Consider the following 22,416-nt stretch of genomic DNA (forward strand, 5'->3'; position numbering starts at 1 on the left):
TTTTTTGCAATTTTGTCCCCACCACTTTTGGAAATACCTTTCATCAGGAAAGTGTCTAATGTGGAAGAAATATCTCCAGTTCTTGAGCAGGAGTTTCCATTTCATTTGTGTGTACTATAAAAAGTGACAATTCAGCACTGGAGTTGTTAAAATTAGTACTAGTTGCAGCTGTTATCAATGATGTTGATTGACAGCTAGCAATGTTCATGTGTACCAGTTTGCGCGCCTAACTACCCACTCCGCTGTAGAACAGCTTGCGCTCCTTTCCATTTAAATTGCAAAACAAAATGCAAAACAGAAGTGTCCCCACCAAGGGCAAAGTGTATATAAGTCTCCCCTGGGCACAGGCATAGGGTTGGGGCATGGGCATAGGGCTGCTAGGATCACCGTGACAACAACACAACAGCGTTTGTGGAGCGCTACCAGCAGTGATGTGAATGTAACATCTTATTAAACCCATGAAAACCTGAAATAAATTCTTGAAATAATAGCATACTATCAGTACAGTGAAGTATTAGATCCTTTGAGACTGTTTTGTCATTTTTCATGCTAGAGATATTGATTATTTCCCTTTTTTGTCCCAGCTCAGACTTTTCATTGTTATTGCACCAGCCTATTCACAAGGTTTTATGCACCTTGTTCATGTTCAGCCGTAAATTTACTTCATTCTGTGCAGATGTAAGTGGCAATATTATATTTATGTTGTTACTATAGCTCATTAATGTCATTTATACAGGATGCATTTGAAAAAAGGTGATTAACCCACAAAGTGCTTTAGTTTATCGTGTCCAGCTCTTTATTTCTCGTCATATTTTCGTCAGCAGTAGCCTATGTTTTAAGTAGAAATGTCAACATTTCTGAAATAATCTTCAACTTTTTGGGTTCAAATTAGTTGATCAGACACATTCTTTGAAGAGTGAAGAAGACTCTGAGCTATATTTTTGGGAATGCGCAAGGCGCAGCCTGACAATCTCTTTTAGAGATATTTTATGAAACAAAAAAGTATAACATTTGTGTTAAACTTTATAAAGGGCATGGTTTATTTTTCTGTTATAATTATGCTTTTATTTATAATTGCTAGTGACAGAAGTTAAAGAGTTTAAAATGTTTGGATTTGGGTAGTTATTTTCCATTACTGTGATTATATTTTCATTTGAAGTGTTATTATAATTTGTTCATGTTTCAATTAATTTATGTTATTTTGAAAGCAAAATCGACCGGTAGAAGTGAAATGTGTGCAAGCAACAACTGATGAGGGTTGAGTTTCCCGAAAACATTGCAACTTAAGTTTATACGGTCATCTTAACTAACGTTGGCTGGTGCCTGGGTAGCTCAGCGAGTATTGACGCTGACTACCACTGCTGGAATCAGGTCTCCAGCCAGGTCTTATAAGCAACCAAATTGGCCCGGTTGCTAGGGAGGGTAGAGTCACATGAGGTACATGTGGTCGCTATAATGTGTTTCTCGCTCTCGGTGGACTGCGTGGTGAGTTGTGCATTGATGCTGTGGAGAATAGTGTGACGCCTCCATGCACGCTATGTCTCCGCGGTAAAACGCTCAACAAGCCACGTGATAAGATGCGCGGATTGCCGGTCTCAGATGCAGAGGCTACTGAGATTTGTCCTCCACCACCTAGATTGAGGCGAGTCACTATGCCACCACGAGGACCTAGAGTGCATTGGAAATTGGGCATTCCAAATTTGGGGAGAAAAAGGGGAGAAAGTCCCCCCAAAAACTGCCCATGAATGTTGGCTGGGTTTCCTGAAGTTCCAAGTTGAAGGTCATTAGCCCTTAAGTAGTACTTAATCTCTAAGTCGTGTTTCCCAAAAGCATCATTATCTAAGTGGTTCATAAAAATGTTCATAAATGAACAAACCTTTGAACCATTAAGTGCAACTTAAACTTATCTTTCTGCCATCTTTCACAGTTTATCAAAGACACTGGGAAATTAAATAAATTGTATTAATATTTTTGATAATTGGAAAGCAATTGTAAACTATTTCAGAGGAAAATAAGTGTTGAAAAAATGGCTATGAAATCAATAGGCAGTCTCTGCAGTCTGAGCTTTACAAAAACAGATTATTTTTAAAAGACATGTGAGTCATGTGACCATGCAGTTTAAAACTTAAATAATTATGCTTGAATAAATAAATAAAATATGGTTAAAAAGGAGATTAGGTTGAGAGTGTGCAAAGAGATATTCCCTCTCTCTTTTCCTTCCTCCAATGGCTGGTTCAAATCGTTTCATCTATAGTCTTTTACAAGGCAGTAACAAATTGCATGATGAATAATGGCAGTAAGGCTACAAGTACACAAGTTTGACAAGTTCAATGCCATTTGATTTTAAACCATTTAAAAATCAAATCACCCCAAAGAGGCTGTTAAACCGCAGTAGTGTTAACTTCACACGCATGACAATACTTGCATTCGCTGCCTCGCAGAAATATCAGAAATGTCTCGGGCAAAGCGCATGCGTACTATATGTGACTAGTCATTCAGACAACACACCCACTAATTTATTATGAAAAATATATGTTTTTTCCAACATGATCATACAGGAAATGAACGTGCTGCTTTTAAGAGTTCACATTTCCTGAAATCAACACAATTCTTCCAATGACAAGCGCATCCCCCTTCAGACATTTCTGCATCAATTTAAATGTGTTCACCTTTCCATGTAGTACAACTGATAGCATGTTGACCAAGCAACCAATGAGGCATGAGTTCTGGTCCTAGGGGAACCAGAAAGCAATCATGTTCATATAAACAATGGTTAGGCTGCATTTTCCCCTCATAGATTACATTTTTAATACACTGATGGTTATGTTTAGGGTTAAGGTTTGGGTTAGGGGTAGAGTTCTTAAAATATGCAATCCTGTTTACTGTATTACATAATTTGCAGTGAAAAATACAACTCACTTTTGGTACCACCTTGTGGAAATTTCACCTCAACAAAACTTCCACTTCCACTGGGGGCAGTGATTTGAATTTCAGTAAGCAAAAAATGATTTCAACAGCAGATCTTTCCACCTCTTGAAACCTCTGGTTTCTATACATCCATATTTGTAAGGTCAACGTGGTTCTTAAAAAAGATCCCAATATATTTGGTTTTCATACTTTGTTTAGAGTCATCTGAAAGTAGCAGAAGCCAGTGTATGAGGTTAGTTGTGACTAGGTTTTCCAAACATCCCGTATAATACAGAATTGCTCCGTATTTAAGGGGGACAAAATTGCATTCCGTGTGGAATCCATACACCGTTTGCCCCATATTTTGACAGAAAACACTTGATAGTCTTTCTCCATTATTCACAGCATAATTCTTTTGGCAAAATGTAGTGTTTATTAAAAGTTGACGGAAAACATTGATGGAAATTTGGTTCTACCTGGTCGTTGTATTAAATCACTTTTTAATTTTATTTTTAACTTTTTATGCATATTAGGGACAGTTCACATCAAATGCATTTTTGCATCTGTCTGTGTTGTTTTCAGTTGTTTTCTGTTTTAACAAGCTCCAGGAGAACTTAAACTTTGCACAGCATCTTGTGCTGGAAATATTTTTCTCGTATTTGGTCCTAAAGTGTCCCATATTTGGCTGCTGGAAAGCAACCCTATTTGTGACACCAGCTTCTTCTTTTCACCTTTGAACTCCTGCTGTGGGAAGGCTGGCCTACCATTGTTTACCATAATAGACATGTGGTTCCTTAAAACATTCATGGGCACATTCATGCTTGTTCTGCACACACACACACGTGCTCCCTTGTTCTGCTGCCTACACAGGAAGGGGAAGCAGAGCTACTTCCTGTCCGAGAGGGGAAGAGTAGGGTTATAGAAGGGGGCCACGTTTCCTGATTAGAAGAAGAAGGGAGGAAAGAAACAGCAAATTAAACGATGACATCATGCGGTAGGTTTTCCAGACAAGGTTTTGGGGAGAGTTCAAAGTTTGATGGAAAAGCTGAAGCATGTGTGCAAAGAAAAACATGCATAAGCACACACGCATACACTTCTCAACTTCAATATTAACAACACTTACACAGGTAATGACAGATTATAAAAACACTAACGTACATACAATCAAAACACTCGTCTAAAATCAGTTGGCCTAGTCAAAACGTTTGCTGCTGAAACTGGTCTGCTCTTACCAACTGTCACGTTCCTGTGTTGTCTACCCTAGGTTCTCTGTTTCACCCATCACGTTTATGTCATGTTTCCATGTGGTCTGCTCCGTGTTTTCCGTTTCACCCGTCACCGATCCGTTCCATGTCACGTTTTCCCTGTTGTCCGCCCTGAGTCTCACTGTCCGTGTAAAAAACTACATTTCCCACTATCCCCGGCACTCATCTCTGCCAGCACTTATCATTGTTCTCACCTGTGTCTCGTTTAGTCTTTATTGTGTCTTTGTGTATTTAAACCCTGTTGTTTTCCTTTTCCCTTGTCGTTCACTGTATGGTTATATGTCGTGTATGGTTTCTTGTCGTGCCTTAGCCCTTGTTACCTGCCCTTCGTGTTTGTTCTCCCAGCCGTGTGTCATTTCGTGTTTTAGTTTGATTTTCCCATTGTGGTCTTTTCTTTGCTCCTGTGTTTCATTTTGTGTTTGAGTTTAGTTTGCCCATCGTGGTCTCTTCCTTTGTTCCTGTGTTTTCCTGATTATTGTTTACAAATAAACCGCGCTTGGATCCAACCCATGGTCTGCTTCCTCAAGTCATTACACCAACATTTAAACTACTCCCTCCGGTGTTGTTGAAAGGATGGTCATATGTGGGCTTAGTTTTCAAGTGCAATGTCCAATGAGTGGCACCAAAAGTGAGTTGTAATTTTTGTTTTAAAAGATGTAAAACAGTCAACAGGAATGCATTTTTATTAACGTTACCCTTTCCCCAAACCCCAGTTCTAAACCTAACTGTCACTGAAGTACAAACCAATAACTTAGGGTTAGGGTTTTGTTCAAATCTTATGAGCAATAGTAATTGTTCTACTCCTTCATATTCCTTTTTATCAGGAAATCTGTACTGTGCCAAAGAGATGCAAAAAATTGTCCCAAACCAATACTGGTATAGAAACAAAAACGCTGTTACAATCAGGATGTAGATTGCTGTCACGAACCCCGCTCCCTCGCTCCGCCCCCTCGAGCTCCCACGCTCGTCCCGCCCCCTCGAGCTCGCACGCTCTTTTTGCTCGCTCGAGCCCTCACACCCACTTTGCTCCTACTCGCTCACATGCTCGTAGGCAATCTCCCTTCCTTGAGTTTCTCACGCGTTTCCAATCCCCCAGAACATTATGACCACCTGCACTCGCGTCATCTGCACTCCTGCACATTAGTTTCACCTGCACTCGTCTCATCACCTGTCATGGTTTACACCTGCACTCGCCCCTATATATATCACTACCCTTTCGTCTCACGGTTGTTGGTTATTGTATTTAGTTTCACGTGTCTTTGCCCCCGCTAGTCTCGTCTAGTTTTGACCTCCTCTCGTTCACCTCTTAGCTTGCCAGCTCCCCTTGTTCCCCTGTCTTTTGCTCCCACTTGTTATTCTTATTCTGATTACCCCGGCTTTGACCCCCTACGCTCTCGTTGACCACTCTCTCCTGGATTTGCCCCTTTACCCTATCTTGATTCCCCGGCTTCGATTTAACGCTCACCCTGACCACTCTTCACTGGATTTGCCCTGTTTTTGTACTGTTGCCAGCTTTTATTTAATAAAGCAGTTTTTCCCCGACATTGTGACTGTCTCAACTTGTGTTCGCTACAGAATGACCAACCTCACCGAAGACAGTCACAATGCATCACGCGAAGAATTCGCGCAGCTCACTAGAGCGGAGGTTTTCAGCGCACTCTGCCCCAGGATCTACCGGTGGGAGTCATGATCGCGCGCTCACAGCCCAGGGCCAGCAGGTACGTGCGATTTTTGATTTTTGTCACCCTGCGTCACCTGTGTCTGCCCCTGAGCCCGTTTATGCTTCCCATGCATATTTGAGCGGCGTGAACCCTCCACCCCCGGAGAGGTTTTTTGGCTCTTCGGACACTGACCAAGGGGTTTTTATGCGAGGCAGCGGTTGTGTAACTCATAACCCCGCCCTCGACATTAAGGAGCCAGCGGCCCGACTCTTGGGGTTGCGTCAGGGGAGTCAAACCGTGGAGGTTTTTGTTATGGATTTTTGTGCCCTGGCGTACCAGGTGAATTTTGATGAGGTGGCTCTGAAAGACATTTTTCAATGTGGACTGAATGAGCCAACCTCATCATTCATGCCAGGTGGTCGCTGCTCTCTCAACCTGGCTCAGTTTATTGACCTCGCCCTACTGTACGCTGGTTCCTCGTTTACTGTGGGGGAGGCAGAAACTGAACCAGCGTTCCATACCACGGCCCCCGTCTTGATGCCTACCACGGCCCCCGTCTTGAAGCCTACCACGGCCCCCGTCTTGAAGCCTCCCACGGCCCCCGTCTTGAAGCCTGTCACAGCCCTGGTCCCGAAGCCTGTCACGGCCCTTGTCCCGAAGCCTGTTGCGGCCCTAGTCCTGAAGCCTGTCGCGGCCCTAGTCCCGAAGCCTGTCGCGGCCCTAGCCCCGAAGCCTTACATGGCCCTAGCCCCGAAGCCTTACACGGCCCTAGCCCCGAAGCCTTACACGGCCCTAGCCCCGAGGCCTGTCACGGCCCCAGTCTCGAAGCCTGGCACGGCCAGCGAGTCAATGCCCATGCCCGCCACGGCCAACAAGCCAGCGCCCATGCCCGCCACAGTCGGCAAGCCAGCGCCTGTAGCCTCGACCGTCCCCATGGCCACGTCCCCTGTTGGCCGAGGACACAAGAGAAGGAAGAGGGCCCCTTCTCCCCAGTCTCGTCTTGTGCTCAAGACTGCAGAGGTTCCCCCAGAGTCTTCCACGGCTCTGCCGGGTTCTGCTCCGCCCCAGAGTCTTCCACGGCTCTGCCGGGTTCTGCTCCGCCCCCAGAGTCTTCCACGGCTCTGCCGGGTTCTGCTCCGCCCCCAGAGTCTTCCACGGCTCTGCCGGGTTCTGCTCCGCCCCAAGAGTCTTCCACGGCTCTGCCGGGTTCTGCTCCGCCCCTCAGAGCCCTCGCGGCCTCCGCCTCTCGAGTCTCCCAAGGCTCCTCCTCCCAAGCCTTCCAGGGCTCCTCTCAAGCCTCCCAGGGCTCTTCCTCTCGAGCCTCCTAAGGCTCCTCCTCTTGAGCCTCCCAGAGCTCTACCTCCCAAGCCTCCCAGGGCTCCTCTTCTCGAGCCTTCCAAGGCTGCTCCTCCCAAGCCTCCCAGGGCTCCTCCTCTCGAGCCTCTCAGGGCTTCTCCTCTCGAGTCTTTCAGGGCTCCCCCTCCCAAGCCTCTCAGGGCTTCTCCTCTCGAGTCTCTCAGGGCTCCTCCCCCCCTCAAGCCTCTCAGGGCTTCCCCTCTCGAGTCTTTCAGGGCTCCCCCTCCCAAGCCTCTCAGGGCTTCTCCTCTCGAGTCTTTCAGGGCTCCCCCTCCCAAGCCTCTCAGGGCTTCTCCTCTCGAGTCTCTCAGGGCTCCTCCCCCCCTCAAGCCTCTCAGGGCTTCCCCTCTCGAGTCTTTCAGGGCTCCTCCTCCCCTCGAGCCTCTCAGGGCTCCATCCCTCGAGTCTTTCATGGCTCCACCCCTCGAGCCTCTCAGGGCTCCATCCCTCGAGTCTTTCATGGCTCCACCCCTTAAGCCTCTCACGGCTTCGCCTCTCGAGTCTCTCAGGGCTCCTCCTCCCCTCGAGCCTCTCAGGGCTCCGTCTCTCGAGTCTTTCATGGCTCCACCCCTCAAGCCTCTCGCGGCTTCGCCTCTCGAGTCTCTCAGGGCTCCTCCCCCTCTCAAGCCTCTCAGGGATTCCACTCTCGAGTCTCTCAGGGCTCCTCCTCCCCTCAAGCCTCTCAGGGCTTCTCCTCTCGAGTCTTTCAGGGCTCCACCCCCTTCCAAGCCTCTCAGGGCTTCGTCTCTCGAGTCTTCCTGGGCCCCACCTCTAGAGCCTGTCGAGTCTTCCACAACCTTTTTCCCCGAGCCTCTCACGGCTCTACTCCCAGAGACTCCAGAGCCTCCTACGGCTCCGCCTCCCGAGCCTCCCATGGCTCCACCTCCCGAGCCCCTCACGGCTCTGCTCCCAAAGTCTCCAGAGCTTTCTATGGCTCCACCTCTCGGGCCTCCTACGGCTCTACCCCCCGAGACTACAGACCTTGCCAGGCCGTCGCCTCGGGGACCTCCCACGGTGCCACCTCCATTGGCTCCACCTCCTGAGCCTTCCAGGCCTTCCCCCCTAAAGCCTCCTTCGGCTCCACCTCCAGAGCCTTCCAGAACCCCACCTCCAGAGCCGCCTACAGTGCCGCCTCTGACGGCACCGCCTTTCACGGCTCAGCCCGGACTTCCTGACCCTCTCCCTGTCCTGTGGCCTCTTCCCTGGCCTCCGGACCCTATTCCTGTCCGGTGGTCACCTTCCAGACCCCCGGACCCAGTCCCTGTCCTCCAGTCGCCTTCCAGACCCCCTGACCCTGTCTCTGCCCTATGGCTGCCCCCTAGATCTCCCGACCACCTGCCTGTCCGCTATGTTCCCCCAGACCTTGCCTTGATACTGTCTCATTTCCCTCTGTGCCCCTTGGACTGCCCTCGATTTTGTTTGTGTGTTTTGTGGGTTGTCTGTTCAGGGTTTTTTGTTTGTTGGGTTCGTCCAGCAGCACTTCCTCGCAACCGAGCGCGGCCGTCAGGAGCCGTCCGTTTTAGAGGGGGGAGTACTGTCACGAACCCCGCTCCCTCGCTCCGCCCCCTCGAGCTTCCACGCTCGTTCCGCCCCCTCGAGCTCCCACGCTCGTTCCGCCCCCTCGAGCTCGCATGCTCTTTTTGCTCGCTCGAGCCCTCACGCCCACTTTGCTCCTACTCGCTCACATGCTCGTAGGCAATCTCCCTTCCTCGAGTTTCTCATGCGTTTCCAATCCCCCAGAACATTATGACCACCTGCACTCGCGTCATCTGCACTCCTGCACATTAGTTTCACCTGCACTCGTCTCATCACCTGTCATGGTTTACACCTGCACTCGCCCCTATATATATCACTACCCTTTCTTCTCACGGTTGTTGGTTATTGTATTTAGTTTCCCGTGTCTTTGCCCCCGCTAGTCTCGTCTAGTTTTGACCTCCTCTCGTTCACCTCTTAGCTTGCCAGCTCCCCTTGTTCCCCTGTCTTTTGCTCCCACTTGTTATTCTTATTCTGATTACCCCGGCTTTGACCCCCTACGCTCTCGTTGACCACTCTCTCCTGGATTTGCCCCTTTACCCTATCTTGAGTCCTCGGCTTCGATTTAACGCTCACCCTGACCATTCTTCACTGGATTTGCCCTGTTTTTGTACTGTTGCCAGCTTTTATTTAATAAAGCAGTTTTTCCCCGACATTGTGACTGTCTCAACTTGTGTTCGCTACAATTGCAACAAAATGTATTTTAGGCTTTCAGAAAAGAATGCTTTGAAACACAAAAGTTAGGCCCAAATTGTTTTTACACAAAACCTAGATTTGACAGACTGATGACAAAAAACTTGAATAAGCTGAATAAGAAGTGGGACAACTAGTAAACTGGGACGCTTAAGTTTGTATTTAATATTTTCTTTTTTAATCTGTATTGTGTAATGGAGAGCTTTAGATATTTAAAACAACTCCAATGACAAATGATCAGAAAGTGTTCCACTTTACCTGTATTCAACGTGAACATCCTTAATACAAGATAAAACAAGGAAAAAACATTTGCAAATGATGTAGAAAAATGTAGCCTACTTGTTGTAGATTATTTTTATCTTCCCCATTGGCCATTTTTTTTCTTGTTTTAAACACAAACCTCACAAGATTTTTAATACATTTCTCAATTTTAATATTTTATATCAATCTGTTTCTGAAGTAAATGTATATTTTTGAAGGGATATTTGTTTATATATTTGATATTTTTTTACTGGAAAACAAGTCAAAAATCTCAAGACAAAGAAAAAAAGATTTGCGATGTGAAACCTTTGCTTATGTATTCATGAATCCACAGATATGCAATATATTTTGAACTATGGAAAGAACTTAAAAATGAAAGACAACACTCACAACCACAAACTTTAGCTCTTTTACTCTTACTGCATACACAGTAGTGTGCAGTTGGAAAGTTGGTGTCTTATGAAACACCTGCGGAAAACTGCATAAAACATGCAAATCATGATTGATCAGTATTGTTTTTTTAGGTTTTTTTATTTAGATCATGCATGATTGGTCAGGGGTTAGGCACTTGGAAACAAAAAGCTCCTCTTCCCTTTAACATCCTTCCCCCTACAGCAAAACATACACAGAGATATTCCATAAAGACAAATTCCAGCTATCTCAACATCCCCAGTTTCCACAGGATTTTCCTCTGTTTTGACATTCCTGCTAATTTTGGTTAATTAATCGACAGGATGAAATTCTACCACACAGGAGCTGACCTGTACCTAAGCAAGCACGCTTAATGCCTTGGCAACATAATGTGTGGTGTGTCATTCAACAGGCATCCAAATATAGTCAGCATGACATGGGTGGATCATGAGGAAAAGAACTGTGTATCATTTGATTTAAAGAATAACACACACACACACACACACACACACACACACACACACACACACATGGTTCCGCTATCCTTATGAGGACTCTCCATAGATATAATGATATTTACACTGTACAAACTATAGATTCTACCCCCTATCCCTAAACCTAACCCTCACAAAAAACTTTCTGCATTTTTACATTTTCAAAAAAATATTGTGTAGTAACTTTTTAAGGGGGGGGGGCACTATAAATGTCATCATAAACCACATTTATACCATAATACTTTTGTAATTACCAGTTTGTAACCTAAAAAATGTCCTCGTAAACCACCTAAACCCGCCCACACACACACACTCAAGGCATTTTGCCCAAAATGTAAATTAATTGGAAATTCTTTTTTCACTTTTTAAACAAAGGCTTATCTATTTTTGGTGTCCAATATTGAATGACTCAACATAAGGGAACATTTCTTTAATCTCAGAGCTGCCTGCCTTTGGATGAAGACATAAGAGAAGACAGTTTCTCCTCTGTTGAAAGTGTTTTCTTTTGTCAGTGGTTTTAGGGGAAAAAATTGCTTAAAGAGCCAAACTCATTTTGTGGCTGATCAAAAATCTTGGAGGAGGGATTTGGAGAGAGAGGACTGGATTACAATTTAAACATTGTGGCACTCTCTCTTTCTGTCTCGCTCTCTGTGTTTCTCTCAAATGGCTACAACAATTGCAGCCACATCAGCATTTACATAAATCATTTTCTGACAAAGTTATAATAATATTATTTCAAATATGAAACATACTATATGCAAATATAATAATTTTGACAAGTAACCCATATTTTGTGACAATTTTATTTAGCAAAATAATCTGATACATTTTGATATGTGGTACAATTTTTTTTTTATTTAATTATAAAATGTTCTTAAACTAAAAACAATCTAGACATACACATGCACTCTGTAGTGTGGGAAAGTGTTTTAGTGAAATGCTATGTACAATTGTGTGTTTTCAATTTAATTGCTTTGATTTAATAGCGCTCAGACCATTTTTATTGCAAACTCTTTTTATTTGAAGATAATTATTACCAAAAGGGAGAGAGTTATATTTGACTCAACTTGTTCCTCAAGTGCTAAGAGGATTACAAAATGAATTTTGGACATGTACACTTGAACACATTATAATGCCCTATTCAAATAAATTCAGTCATGCACAAGAGAAGAATGCAATATAAATTAGTCACAAATACATAAAAATTATTTCAATTGGATCTTACCACCAAGAAAAAGTATATTTGAAAGATATTAAGTGCAGAATAAAACGTTCTTGAGTGGTTTTCACATACCCAGTGCAAAATTTTTTACATTTTAATCTTTTTTCAATTCAACCTTTTATAAAATGTCTATAAAAATAGAAATAAACAAATGTAAAAAGCAAATGAAAGAGACAAACACATATAGCAAAAATATTCCCTTTCTTGACTTCCATGTCCCAGTACCCTCATTTGAGACCATAAGCATACAGTAGCTGGATGGGTGTCAGCAAAATGATTGGTTAAAATTTACCACAGCCTCAGAAAGTACAGGTTATCAAGGCCAGAAATGACTAGGCATACTGTGAAATGCAAGTCTATATTGTGAGAACCATCCTTTACATGTATATAGAGTTCAGTGACCTCCTTTTATATTTAAGAAGAAAACCAGTCAAGATGACTCCCTGATGAATTAATCATAGAAGGTAACTCAAATAAATAAAAAAAGATCTGAAACTCAGAAATGACATATGTGCACCAGACTTCAGGACTCCAGGCTGAGTCATGAGAACGGAGGGAGTTTTATCCAGTAATACATGTGCTGTAGTAGACGGCACTGCTCGCATCGGACAGGGCTGATATCAAAGCACTGCTCTCCTCACAGGGAGCGTTCCTGCTCAATCGAGTCCTGTTTGCACTCAGGTACTGGTCAAACTCAATCCTGTCCACTTCGCCCCAGAACTCAGCTGAGGGTCCGAGCTGGTCCACTGTGTCAAGTGAAGGCGGAGGGGCCGGAGCCACTGCAGTGCCAGAAGTCTCAGGTGGAGGAGATAGCTGGCCCAGATGGGAGGTGAATGCAGGCTGACTGCTCCCGTATATCTGACCGTAATAGCCCGCAGGTGTAGAAGTGCTAGGGGCGTGAGGAACCTTGGATGTTTCGGGGAAGTTCAAGCTAGGTTGGGAAGAGTAGAGACCGTTACGGTTCATGGATTCAACGACCAGACATTTCTCCTGCAGCGGGAGACAAGCGAGTGGAGACTTCTGCGTTAGGTGTGGGTGGGAATGTTGGAGGTTATGGGAGTTGTGGTGAGTTATGCTGGGATGGTGGTGGGCACTCTGATGGCCTCCAAGGTGGCTCGGGTTTGGATGTTGGGGGTGGTGGAAGTTTATCCACGAAGTGAGACCCATGTCTTCTTGCATGTGAGGGGGGAAGAAGACAGAATCTCCACCTTCCTCCTCCAACACATCCAACGGGGACATTTCTGGTGTGGGCAAGCCAAAACTCTCCAGCTCTGGAGCTCCAGAGGGTTGGAGGTCTCGGAAGTGTCCAAGGGGAGGCAGCAGGTGATGGGCATGACGGTGAGGAGAGTAGGCATCTCCAGGACCTCCAGCGACCCTGTGAGCCAAACCTTGGAGGAGCAGACCTGGTTCCACTCGCTTCATTTTCTTGGACTGTTTCTTGCGGCGAGGGCGGTATTTGTAGTTTGGATGATCCTGAAGGTGCTGCAACCGAAGTCTTTCAGCTTCCTCCACAAACGAACGCTTGTCGAGTGTGCTCAGGGCCTTCCATGACTGACCTAAAATTAACATTTAGTCTGAGTTACAACTTAAGGTCAAGTATTAGTATCATTAAATTTACAAATTTTTTATGTCCATTGTTTTTAGTATTTTTCTACTGAAAAAATGTAAATAACCTAAAGGTAACTTCTAAATTATTTGATTTAAAAGTCAAAAATAATGTATAACATATCTGAATCATCCTGAATGCAATACACCAAGAAAACGTATTTTTAGGTTTAGGTCTAGAAATAGCACATACATTTAGTTTTTTGTTAATTCAATAAATAAACTATAAGGTAGAACGTTATTGACATTCCATAAAATCTTTATAAAAAAACATTTTAAAATATGCTTCATGTGACAACATATGAATTAACTGGTTTGATTCAGGTTAAACAATTGTATTTAATATCTCGAAATCAACCTGACAATGTTTACACCAAAACTAATTTTTAGGGAAATCCTTAAGGTACAAATAGCTCCGTTAAGGTATCAGTTGGAGGTTACCACTTTTTAAAGTGCATGAATGCAAAGAAAACATATTTATAAAACATATATAATTTAATTCTGTGAAATACAGAAATATTTAGAAAATATACAAATAATACACATTGTACTGAACACTCACAGTACTCTCAATTAATTTATAATAAAGTAAGTTGTTACAGCGATGTATTTTGTAGCAGTGTTCGTTTTGGTAAAAACTGATGTAATAGAAGAACTAACACAAATGCGTGTGACACAAGCAAATCATTGCATGTAACTGGTGCTGGGCACACAGGGGTTGTAGTTTTTTAATTATTAATGGGTCACTGCTTACAGACAATCGGCAGCTTATGTCTGCTAAAGTCCTACTAGTGACAGGACAACATTTATATATATATAAATCTCATCTATAATTTGGAACTGCATGAAAATAATTTAAATTATGCCATTTTCAAGATGATAATAATACACTGGAATGTGTACATTTGTGTTTTATGCATGACTCTTAAAATGAAACCTGCCTGATTATACAGAAAACAGCAGGATGTGGATTTGGCCAAGATTTTGTGTAACACCTAATTTTAACGCATCATTTTATTCACCACTTCATTTTTAAGACCCCTTCTACAGTGTAAAAATGTATAATCTGCAATTATTACCCTAATGAGCCATTTCAACCTGATCTAACCCTTAAAAGGAGTTTTGTTGGTGTTACCTAATGTTTTCATATTGATTCGAGAATGCTAAATACAATTTTTTACTTGAATAAAACAAGTAATTTTAGATGTTACCACGCAAAGCGCATTTTTTTGTGTGTGTAATGCTTTTAACAGTCTTGTAGTTGGGTTATGTTTGGCCCAGTGCAATAGAATGTATTGGTAACATGGTATTTATTGATCTTTGAAACCTGAGAGGCAATCCTTTAAACTTAATAAGAGTTCTGAAAATCACATTTGCAATTTTTTTTTAATACATTATGCAGCTCAATAAATAAAAAAAAAGAAATCAATAAAATCAGTGTTGAGCTTTTAGAAGCACTTGGTATCAAATAATAGAGAACACCAAACATTTCAGAGTATCTCTAATTTTTAAGCATGCCACATACATGACCCCATCTTAACCATACTAGAGATCTATAGTCAGTGGTCTTACCCAGCATCTTACTGAGCACTGCATTATGCAGGTCCGGGTTCTGGAGGGCTAGGCGTTTGCGCTCATCTTTTGCCCACACCATGAAAGCATTCATCGGCCTCCTAATCCTCGACTCCCCCCCTGATTTTCCCTCGCCAGAGCCTAGGGTCAAAACTCCAGGTCGGGTTGAGTCCGGGCTTCCCTTCCTGGCCTCTGTCGCACCTTCGTTGCCTCCCGTTCGTGACCCTGTCCTTGTTCCAGTTCCAGGCACTGGCACAAGCTCTGTGGTCCGGATGTGGCCGAAACCATGTCCTCTGTCAGGGCCCGGAGTACTGGCGCCCCATATCCCACGCTCCACAACCTGGCTGGGCTGAGAACTGGTCTCTTGACAACAACTAGACTCAGATATATTCATTCCAGCAAGACCAGCACAGTTAAAGCTAGCTGTTTTCTTTGGATAGAGGGAATACCAGGGCTAGCCTTCTTTCTGTTGTATTTACTTTAAATACAGGCTGACCGAGAAGACAAATGACAGGAATCACAAAAAGCGGTTGCTAAAAAAAAAACTATAACAGAAAGCTGCACTCTTTGTTCTGATGTTTCAAGTATAAAATCCCACAGATGTTAGTGTTTTGTAACTCAAGCTCTCCAGAACGAGAGTATGGTTCTTGTTCTGAGTTTGAAAGTTGTAGTGAGTTTTGATGAACCCATGCTGTAAATATATACATGATCTGAGCCAATCAGAGCTTTGGCTTGGACAGAAGAGGCGGGAGGGGAAGCCAGTGGGACTTCAGCCTCTCCCCTCCAGCCCCCCTTTGTAGCCTCTACAGACAGAGAGATGTAATCTGAGAAGACCATTGTTTCAGGTCTGAACACACACACACTCATATAGGGCACATACACTGAACCATAACACACTTATGTACACACAACAAAAAAACTTTTTTGTTGGGGGGCCTGTGCATTTGATTGTTAACAACTTGTAAAAAAGGAGCACAAATGTAAGACATGCCAGTCAAGGTGAACACAAACACAAGATAATTTTACACACCAAAGTCACATATGCACTAATGTAATATCACCATTTTAGATCCATGCAATCTGAATGAAAGGGAAATATGGCTCTGTGCTTTCCTGATGGTGTAAATTAACATTCTCTTAGATCAGTGTTTCCCAAACTGTTTTGTCTTATGTACTGCAACAGTGCCATCAGTTAGGTCTGAGTATCCCCTTATCAATACCAAAGCAAAATATTTGTTCATTTTAATTCAAATTATACTACATATAATTTATGTAAGGGATAATGTTCAGTCAGTGAAACAGATGGGTCTTGTATCATCATGAAGGACTTAATTTTGTGATTGCAAACAACCTGACTGTACATTATACCACTGATTACACATTAAATTAATTTAAATGAAGTTATTATGTTAGAAGAAATGAATGGCTAAACAACTGAAATCCATCTCCAATTTACATCTGCGTTCTGTTTGTGTTTAATTAATGTTCACATTTAATTAATGTACGTCTTAATGCTCATTGTGTACCTTATTACAAGACTACTTGCCAATAAATAAATAAATGCTCATGAAACATTAAATCAAGTTGAAATAATTTTATTTGATTACTTGTAGAGGTCACACAGTGATCGAAAAAGTAGGAAAGATGGCACGCAATACCCAAATGATCAGTCTGAAACGTGGATGTGCAGTTGTTACTCAGAGAAACAGACCACTAGATGGCACCACTGACCATTCAGAATAGCATATTTCAGAGCGCTGTATAATAAATATAATTATCAATAACATAATTGAAGTCACTTTTAAACAAAAAATAACTGACACTGTAGGTAAAAAACAACCTAAACAACAGTGTTGGGGAAGTTTCTGTGAAACTAGCTTTCCAAGTTACAAATAGGGATGTGACGGTATCAGATTGTCATATCACAGAAATTGCTGAAACATTTTTTATCACAGTATATGGTATTATCACTGCATTGTATTGAATTACAAAATGTGTTGAAAGATTAATAAACTTTATTGTTGTTGTTAATTAGAAGCCGGGATTGAAATTAACACTTGTTAATAATTAACACTAATTGATTAACACTTCACTGTGTTAACAACACTGCAGCGCACATCAGCACGCATAGAAGATAAGATCGCCAGAGCTCTGTGACAGCACAGCGCAAACTTGCGTGATTCAGTCTGACTTTATTCAATATCGCGGATACCGGTGGAGACCATAAAACATATGTGACCCATTTGAATGGTACTGAGAACATTTTAGTATACTGTAAATCTTTATAGAGAAAGTCAAACCTATCAAACTGATGGGCAGCCTCTACATTATCAACAGCACTGACGAAGTAAAGAGGAGACAAATGCACATCATTCATTTTTAAAATACACATCATCATCCTTACTAAAAAAAAACTTTAGTTGGTGACTTGTACAGATTCAAAAATCTATTAGGGTGACACAATTAGACTTTATTGTTATTACAACTGTGAAAGTTGTAGTTAAAGGTTTCTAATAGAAAATATAGTTTGTTTGTTTTTATTTTAGAAAAGACTTTCAGCATTAACATAACCACAGTAATGTGGAGCCATCCATGGTATTACCTTTGTTGGCCATATCATTACAAATTCCACTGTTAAACAATACTAGAAGAATGGTAAATTTAATGAAAGGGTTAAAACTTCCATGAATTATGGACAAATTATTGACCTGTTCTATCATACTCCTGTTCTAACTGGTTGTGTTTGCCTTCAGATATCCCAAAGGTGACTTAAATCATTAGGCCTGTGTCCCGCTAAACTAAACTTTTTCTTGTTAAAATGAAATAAAGTCATGCAGTTACAGTCTCCAGTTAAATCCCTCTTTGTGAGATGGGGGGATTTTGGCTAGTGAAAATGCTGAGTGGCTTGTGACATTGGAAACTACTAGCCACAGTGAATTTCAAATCTTGATTACAAGATTTAGTTAATTGATTTCTACTTTTTAAATGAGAAGATCACAAACAAAGAAAGTAACTTTGCAAAGATCAAACCATATAAGAATCTAAGAGATATGATGGCTTTCAAAAGTCTCTGTTTTGCATTTATCTCATTTATTAAAGTTTGTTTTCATGCAAATAAACAAGTAACAACTATGGTAACATTTTGTGGGAAAACTTTAATTAAAAAAGATACATGAATATTAGAGAATATTCCTAGTAATTTGGTATGTCTTCCTATTAATGTAATAGTGTTGGGAATGTTGATTTATTGATGGAAATTCTACAGTGATTTCATAAAAATGTAAACAATTTGGTTAATGTTATCTAGAAATGTTTATTGTAGTTTTAAGTGCTCACGATAACAATATTGTGCATGTTAATTATCACGTTACACCTTGTTATTGAATATTGGCAAATGTTGTTACAATCGACTCAAAACTTAGAAGTAGTTAAACTACAGTCAAGTTATTATTTAAAAAAATGTGTTAGCTACAATAAATGTTACTAAACAAAAAGCAGCTTTCAAACTAAATTGACACTATTTAAAAAAAGTTTTTTTAAGTATACAATTAACTTAAAATACATTTAAATCTAACAATTCTGTAATTCTGCAATCAGAAGTTTTGAGGAACTGATAGTTATGTGATTAGGGTGACAAAATTAAACATATTACTTGCTACTAAATATAAACCAAAAAAAAAAAAAAGTCAGTTGCAGCATCCAGCACCCTATTCTCCCTCATCTGATGGCTTCTTAATGCGCCATATGAACCATCAGAACCAAACTGACTCACTAAATTAACCTGGAGATCCCAATGCTAAATATAAGTGAATCATTTATTTAAACAGTTAATCTACATGAACTGTCTGAAAGAATGAATTCACTTGTTTTTACTTTCCTGGTGATAACTTAGAGAGAGAGGAAGACAAAGTTCGAGCACTTGTCCCCTCTGGCAACAATTTAGGTTTTAATTAACATTTTGCAACATTTTTACATATTTTCGATATTGCATTATTTATAATAGACATAGTTTATTCATTTTTGTATATAGAACATATACATATGTATAGTTTTTTTGCAGCTAGATATCTGTGGTCCACCATAATTTTTTATAAATAGCCTTATTATAATACAAATTGTATTGTTCATACAGAGGTGTGAGCAAGCTCTCTCTTCTGTCTGGGTTGTACGCAAACGTTAAGTGTTTTTATTGCTCACCTAAACAATGTTGTGATAGTCTAATGAGCTGAAATCATGTCCATGTGCTGGGTGACAGCAGCATTTATTACACAGCTTTAAGTGAAACATTCAGCATGGGTGGAAGCGATTAAAATTATAAAGCTGTGATTACAGTGAACTTTACACTTCTCAATGAGCGTCATTAACTTCAAGCTAGTTAAAAAGCTAATATAAAAATAGATGTAGTTGCCAATGAAGTAAAAGAAAGAGAACATACAAATCTCCAGCTCTTTTTAAGCAACACTATTATGCAAGAAACATTGAGTGGGTCAGAGGGCGACCTCTTAATGAGATGGGATGTTGGTCTGTCTCTCTTTGTTTTGAAAAGGGTCACGGTCAACAACAGTTCGACACAATCGTTTAACCTCATACAACTCAAGAGGATGTGAAAGTTAAAGACCATCACTCTTAACATCACAAGTACAACTAAGTGCGCACTGTACACACTCGCAGATATGCACAGCTTCACACACATGTGAAAAGCCTGGTATATACATGTATGGATAAAATTATACATGAAAACATTTTGGGAAAACTTATAATTGCATGTATGAACTAGGGAACAAAAAAAGGGATTAAAATAGTGAAGACATAAAATAAATAATCAGTCACAGCACCTAAATATACACTTTCCCTAATACATACAGTATAATTTTAACCTTAAATCTTGATTTGATAAAAAAAAAAAGGCCACTACCCAGTACTATATATATATGGGTCCAAATGTTCCCAGAAGGATAATACAACTATGGTGGGGAACCCACCTGGACTAAATATCTTAATAAACATACACAATAATGACAATATTAAAATAAAAAAGGTAGGGTAAAGGGATAGAATATATTGTATCTTTCACTTAGTATAGAGACAATAGAATTCAATGGAAAGTCCATAACATAAAAGAAAAACTAACATGAGTGTAATTGTGCGTAAACACACACATAAGTTGCCTTTTGATGTACCTTGTCAGAGCCGAGAATGTGAAGCCTTTGCAAAGGAACTATTCTGAGGTTTGCAACGTCTATGCGAAAGCCACAAATTAGTGCGGCAGTTGCTAGCCTCCACACCTATGCAATTCATTCAGTCTTAGTCGGCTGCATTGAGCCAATTTTTCCCCCCATTGAGCACTACATCAATATTTCTCAACTCTATGAATAAATCCATGGCGAGGCATCAGAGTTCAGGCTGCACAGTCACATCAAGAGGGAAAATTGAATTTTTGGTGAATATGAAGTGGATTTTGTTCCATTAGCTCAGTAAGCAGCTCAGAAACAGGCCACGAGAGGCTTTTTATTGTTTAATCTACGAGTACTTGTCATCATTTTATGAAATATAATGGTACTGGCATTTGTCCTGCAGTTGGGAGTTGCTGGGAGTGAGGATGATGGTTATTTACACATATTATTACACGGCTCTCTGGGGTATTTAATTCTGACTGGTCAATTGCAGAATTCTGCAGTCAAATACTTCTGGACGATGAACACTAAATGTATTATTATTAATAGAACATTAGTGTGATTTATCACTATCACATGGTAAAATCAATGCAATACACCACCTCTCATGGTTTTTATTGTATTGAAAAGGCAAGAGGACAGGTGGGAAACCTGCACAAAGTCAAATAGTTGAGGCTAATTCTTGTATTCACAATAACTGACCTGAAATACTTAGCATGAGGAGGTTGTTTTATGATTTCAATGAAATAAATCCTTGAACAATGTCTTTGTGTACACACAGTCATACACACACTTCTGTGTCAACGATTTACTGGAAGATGTTGTGTGGGCTATATGGACAGGAAGGTCTCTCCCTTGTGCTGTAGATGGTGAAAGTTGGACGTGTGACAGTGGACTTCGCCTGGCTGTCTGCTTTGCGTTCCCCCCTAGACATTCTCACAGTTAATGTGTGTGCATTACCTGTCTCACCCAACAATTCTCCCCCCATTACCACATCTCCAGAAAAAGGAAGTTAGGGATGTTCCTGCTGATTGCCATGATGATGTTACTATCATTATGAACTTTTAATTTAGTTTTTGTTCAAATTTATCTTACATTTGTCCAATTCAATTTAGTTTCATTTAGTTTTTTGTTTACTAAATGTTTGTTTGTTTTAGTTTTTTTAAGTTTAGTTTTTGGTTTGCATTTTAGTATTTTGAGGCTGTCAAAATGAATGTTACCTGATTAACTCATTTAAATGTGATAAATGCCATCATTCTTTTATGGCCATGCTTTCCAGTGGCATTTTCATGTTTAATGATGGCACATTGTACAGGTTTTGAATTATATATAATATTGTGAATTAAAAGATGTAAAAAAATGTTGTTATAATAATTTGTAGTGGGGCTGTCGATTTAATGCATTAATTCAGTGTTATTAATTCTATAAAAAAAACAATTAAATCAATTAATCATGCCCCCGGACCGTAACATGGAATATTTCGTTAATTGCTTCTAAATAATATGAAACTCTAGCTGTGTAGGAAACGCGCATCTGTACAGACAACAAACAAAATTTTACACTAGCAACAGCACAAGATGAGGATGCGTTCAAACACAGCTGAATGGAGCGCAATTCTGAGTGCAGAGGTTTCGAGACCTGTTTTTCAAAGTTTCAAACTACATTTAACGCAACAGAGACCTGGGAACTAAAAATAAATAAATAAATGCAACTAAAGTGAGGCGCTAAAAGCATCCGCCTGATGCATATGTACATTACCGCGTCCTTAGGCAAACCCTTATAATAAACTGACATTGAACAGATTGATGATTTTAATTGCAAAATGGATTGCTGTGGACTGCTGGTCAATGATAGGCATAGGTTCAATTATACAGAAATAAACAATATATTGCCTTCTAAAGCCACTTTTTAAATTGTCTAATCAATGCTTTTTAGTTGCCTGCCACAATATATGTGGTTGATTGCGGATATTTCTATGAATTAATCATCATATCATGTAATACATTTCCTCAAACAATCTTCATTGATTGACAGCACTAATTTGCAGACATTTTTATCTAATTTATTGAATTTTGGAGTAATGAAAGTTCTGTAGTACTTAGTTCAATCTATTTTTGGGGTGAATTCACAAAACAGTTCCAAAGACATTTGTGCATGTTATTTGAGCTCAAACAAATTGCCTTATTCAATAACGACCAGCAATCTAGTTTAAGCAAGTGCTATTAGTGCTAAAATAGCACTGCATCTTTAAATATTGTGTGA

At 40.9% G+C, this 22,416-nt stretch overlaps 1 protein-coding gene across 1 annotated transcript; it reads right to left on the reverse strand.

The window, feature by feature from the left end:
- Positions 1–11,379: 11,379 nt before the first annotated feature.
- On the reverse strand, positions 11,380–15,631 carry LOC127628849 (transcription factor Sox-18-like). The gene is made up of 2 exons (XM_052105787.1): positions 14,981–15,631; positions 11,380–13,359 (listed from the first exon to the last, which is right to left on the reverse strand). Exons 1-2 carry the CDS (start codon positions 15,372–15,374, stop codon positions 12,365–12,367), a joined length of 1,389 nt encoding a protein of 462 aa, XP_051961747.1. The 5' UTR covers positions 15,375–15,631; the 3' UTR covers positions 11,380–12,364.
- Positions 15,632–22,416: the final 6,785 nt, after the last annotated feature.

This window comes from Xyrauchen texanus, chromosome 35 (assembly GCF_025860055.1).
Source record: "Xyrauchen texanus isolate HMW12.3.18 chromosome 35, RBS_HiC_50CHRs, whole genome shotgun sequence".
NCBI classification, from domain to species: domain Eukaryota; kingdom Metazoa; phylum Chordata; class Actinopteri; order Cypriniformes; family Catostomidae; genus Xyrauchen; species Xyrauchen texanus.

Excerpts from the sequence above, each read along its gene's own strand:
- LOC127628849 (XM_052105787.1), bottom strand. The coding sequence starts at position 15,374 with ATGAATATATCTGAGTCTAGTTGTTGTCAAGAGACCAGTTCTCAGCCC. Across the intron at positions 13,360-14,980 it reads AGTGCTCAGTAAGATGCTGG|GTCAGTCATGGAAGGCCCTG; the intron begins GTAAGACCACTG and ends TGTTAATTTTAG.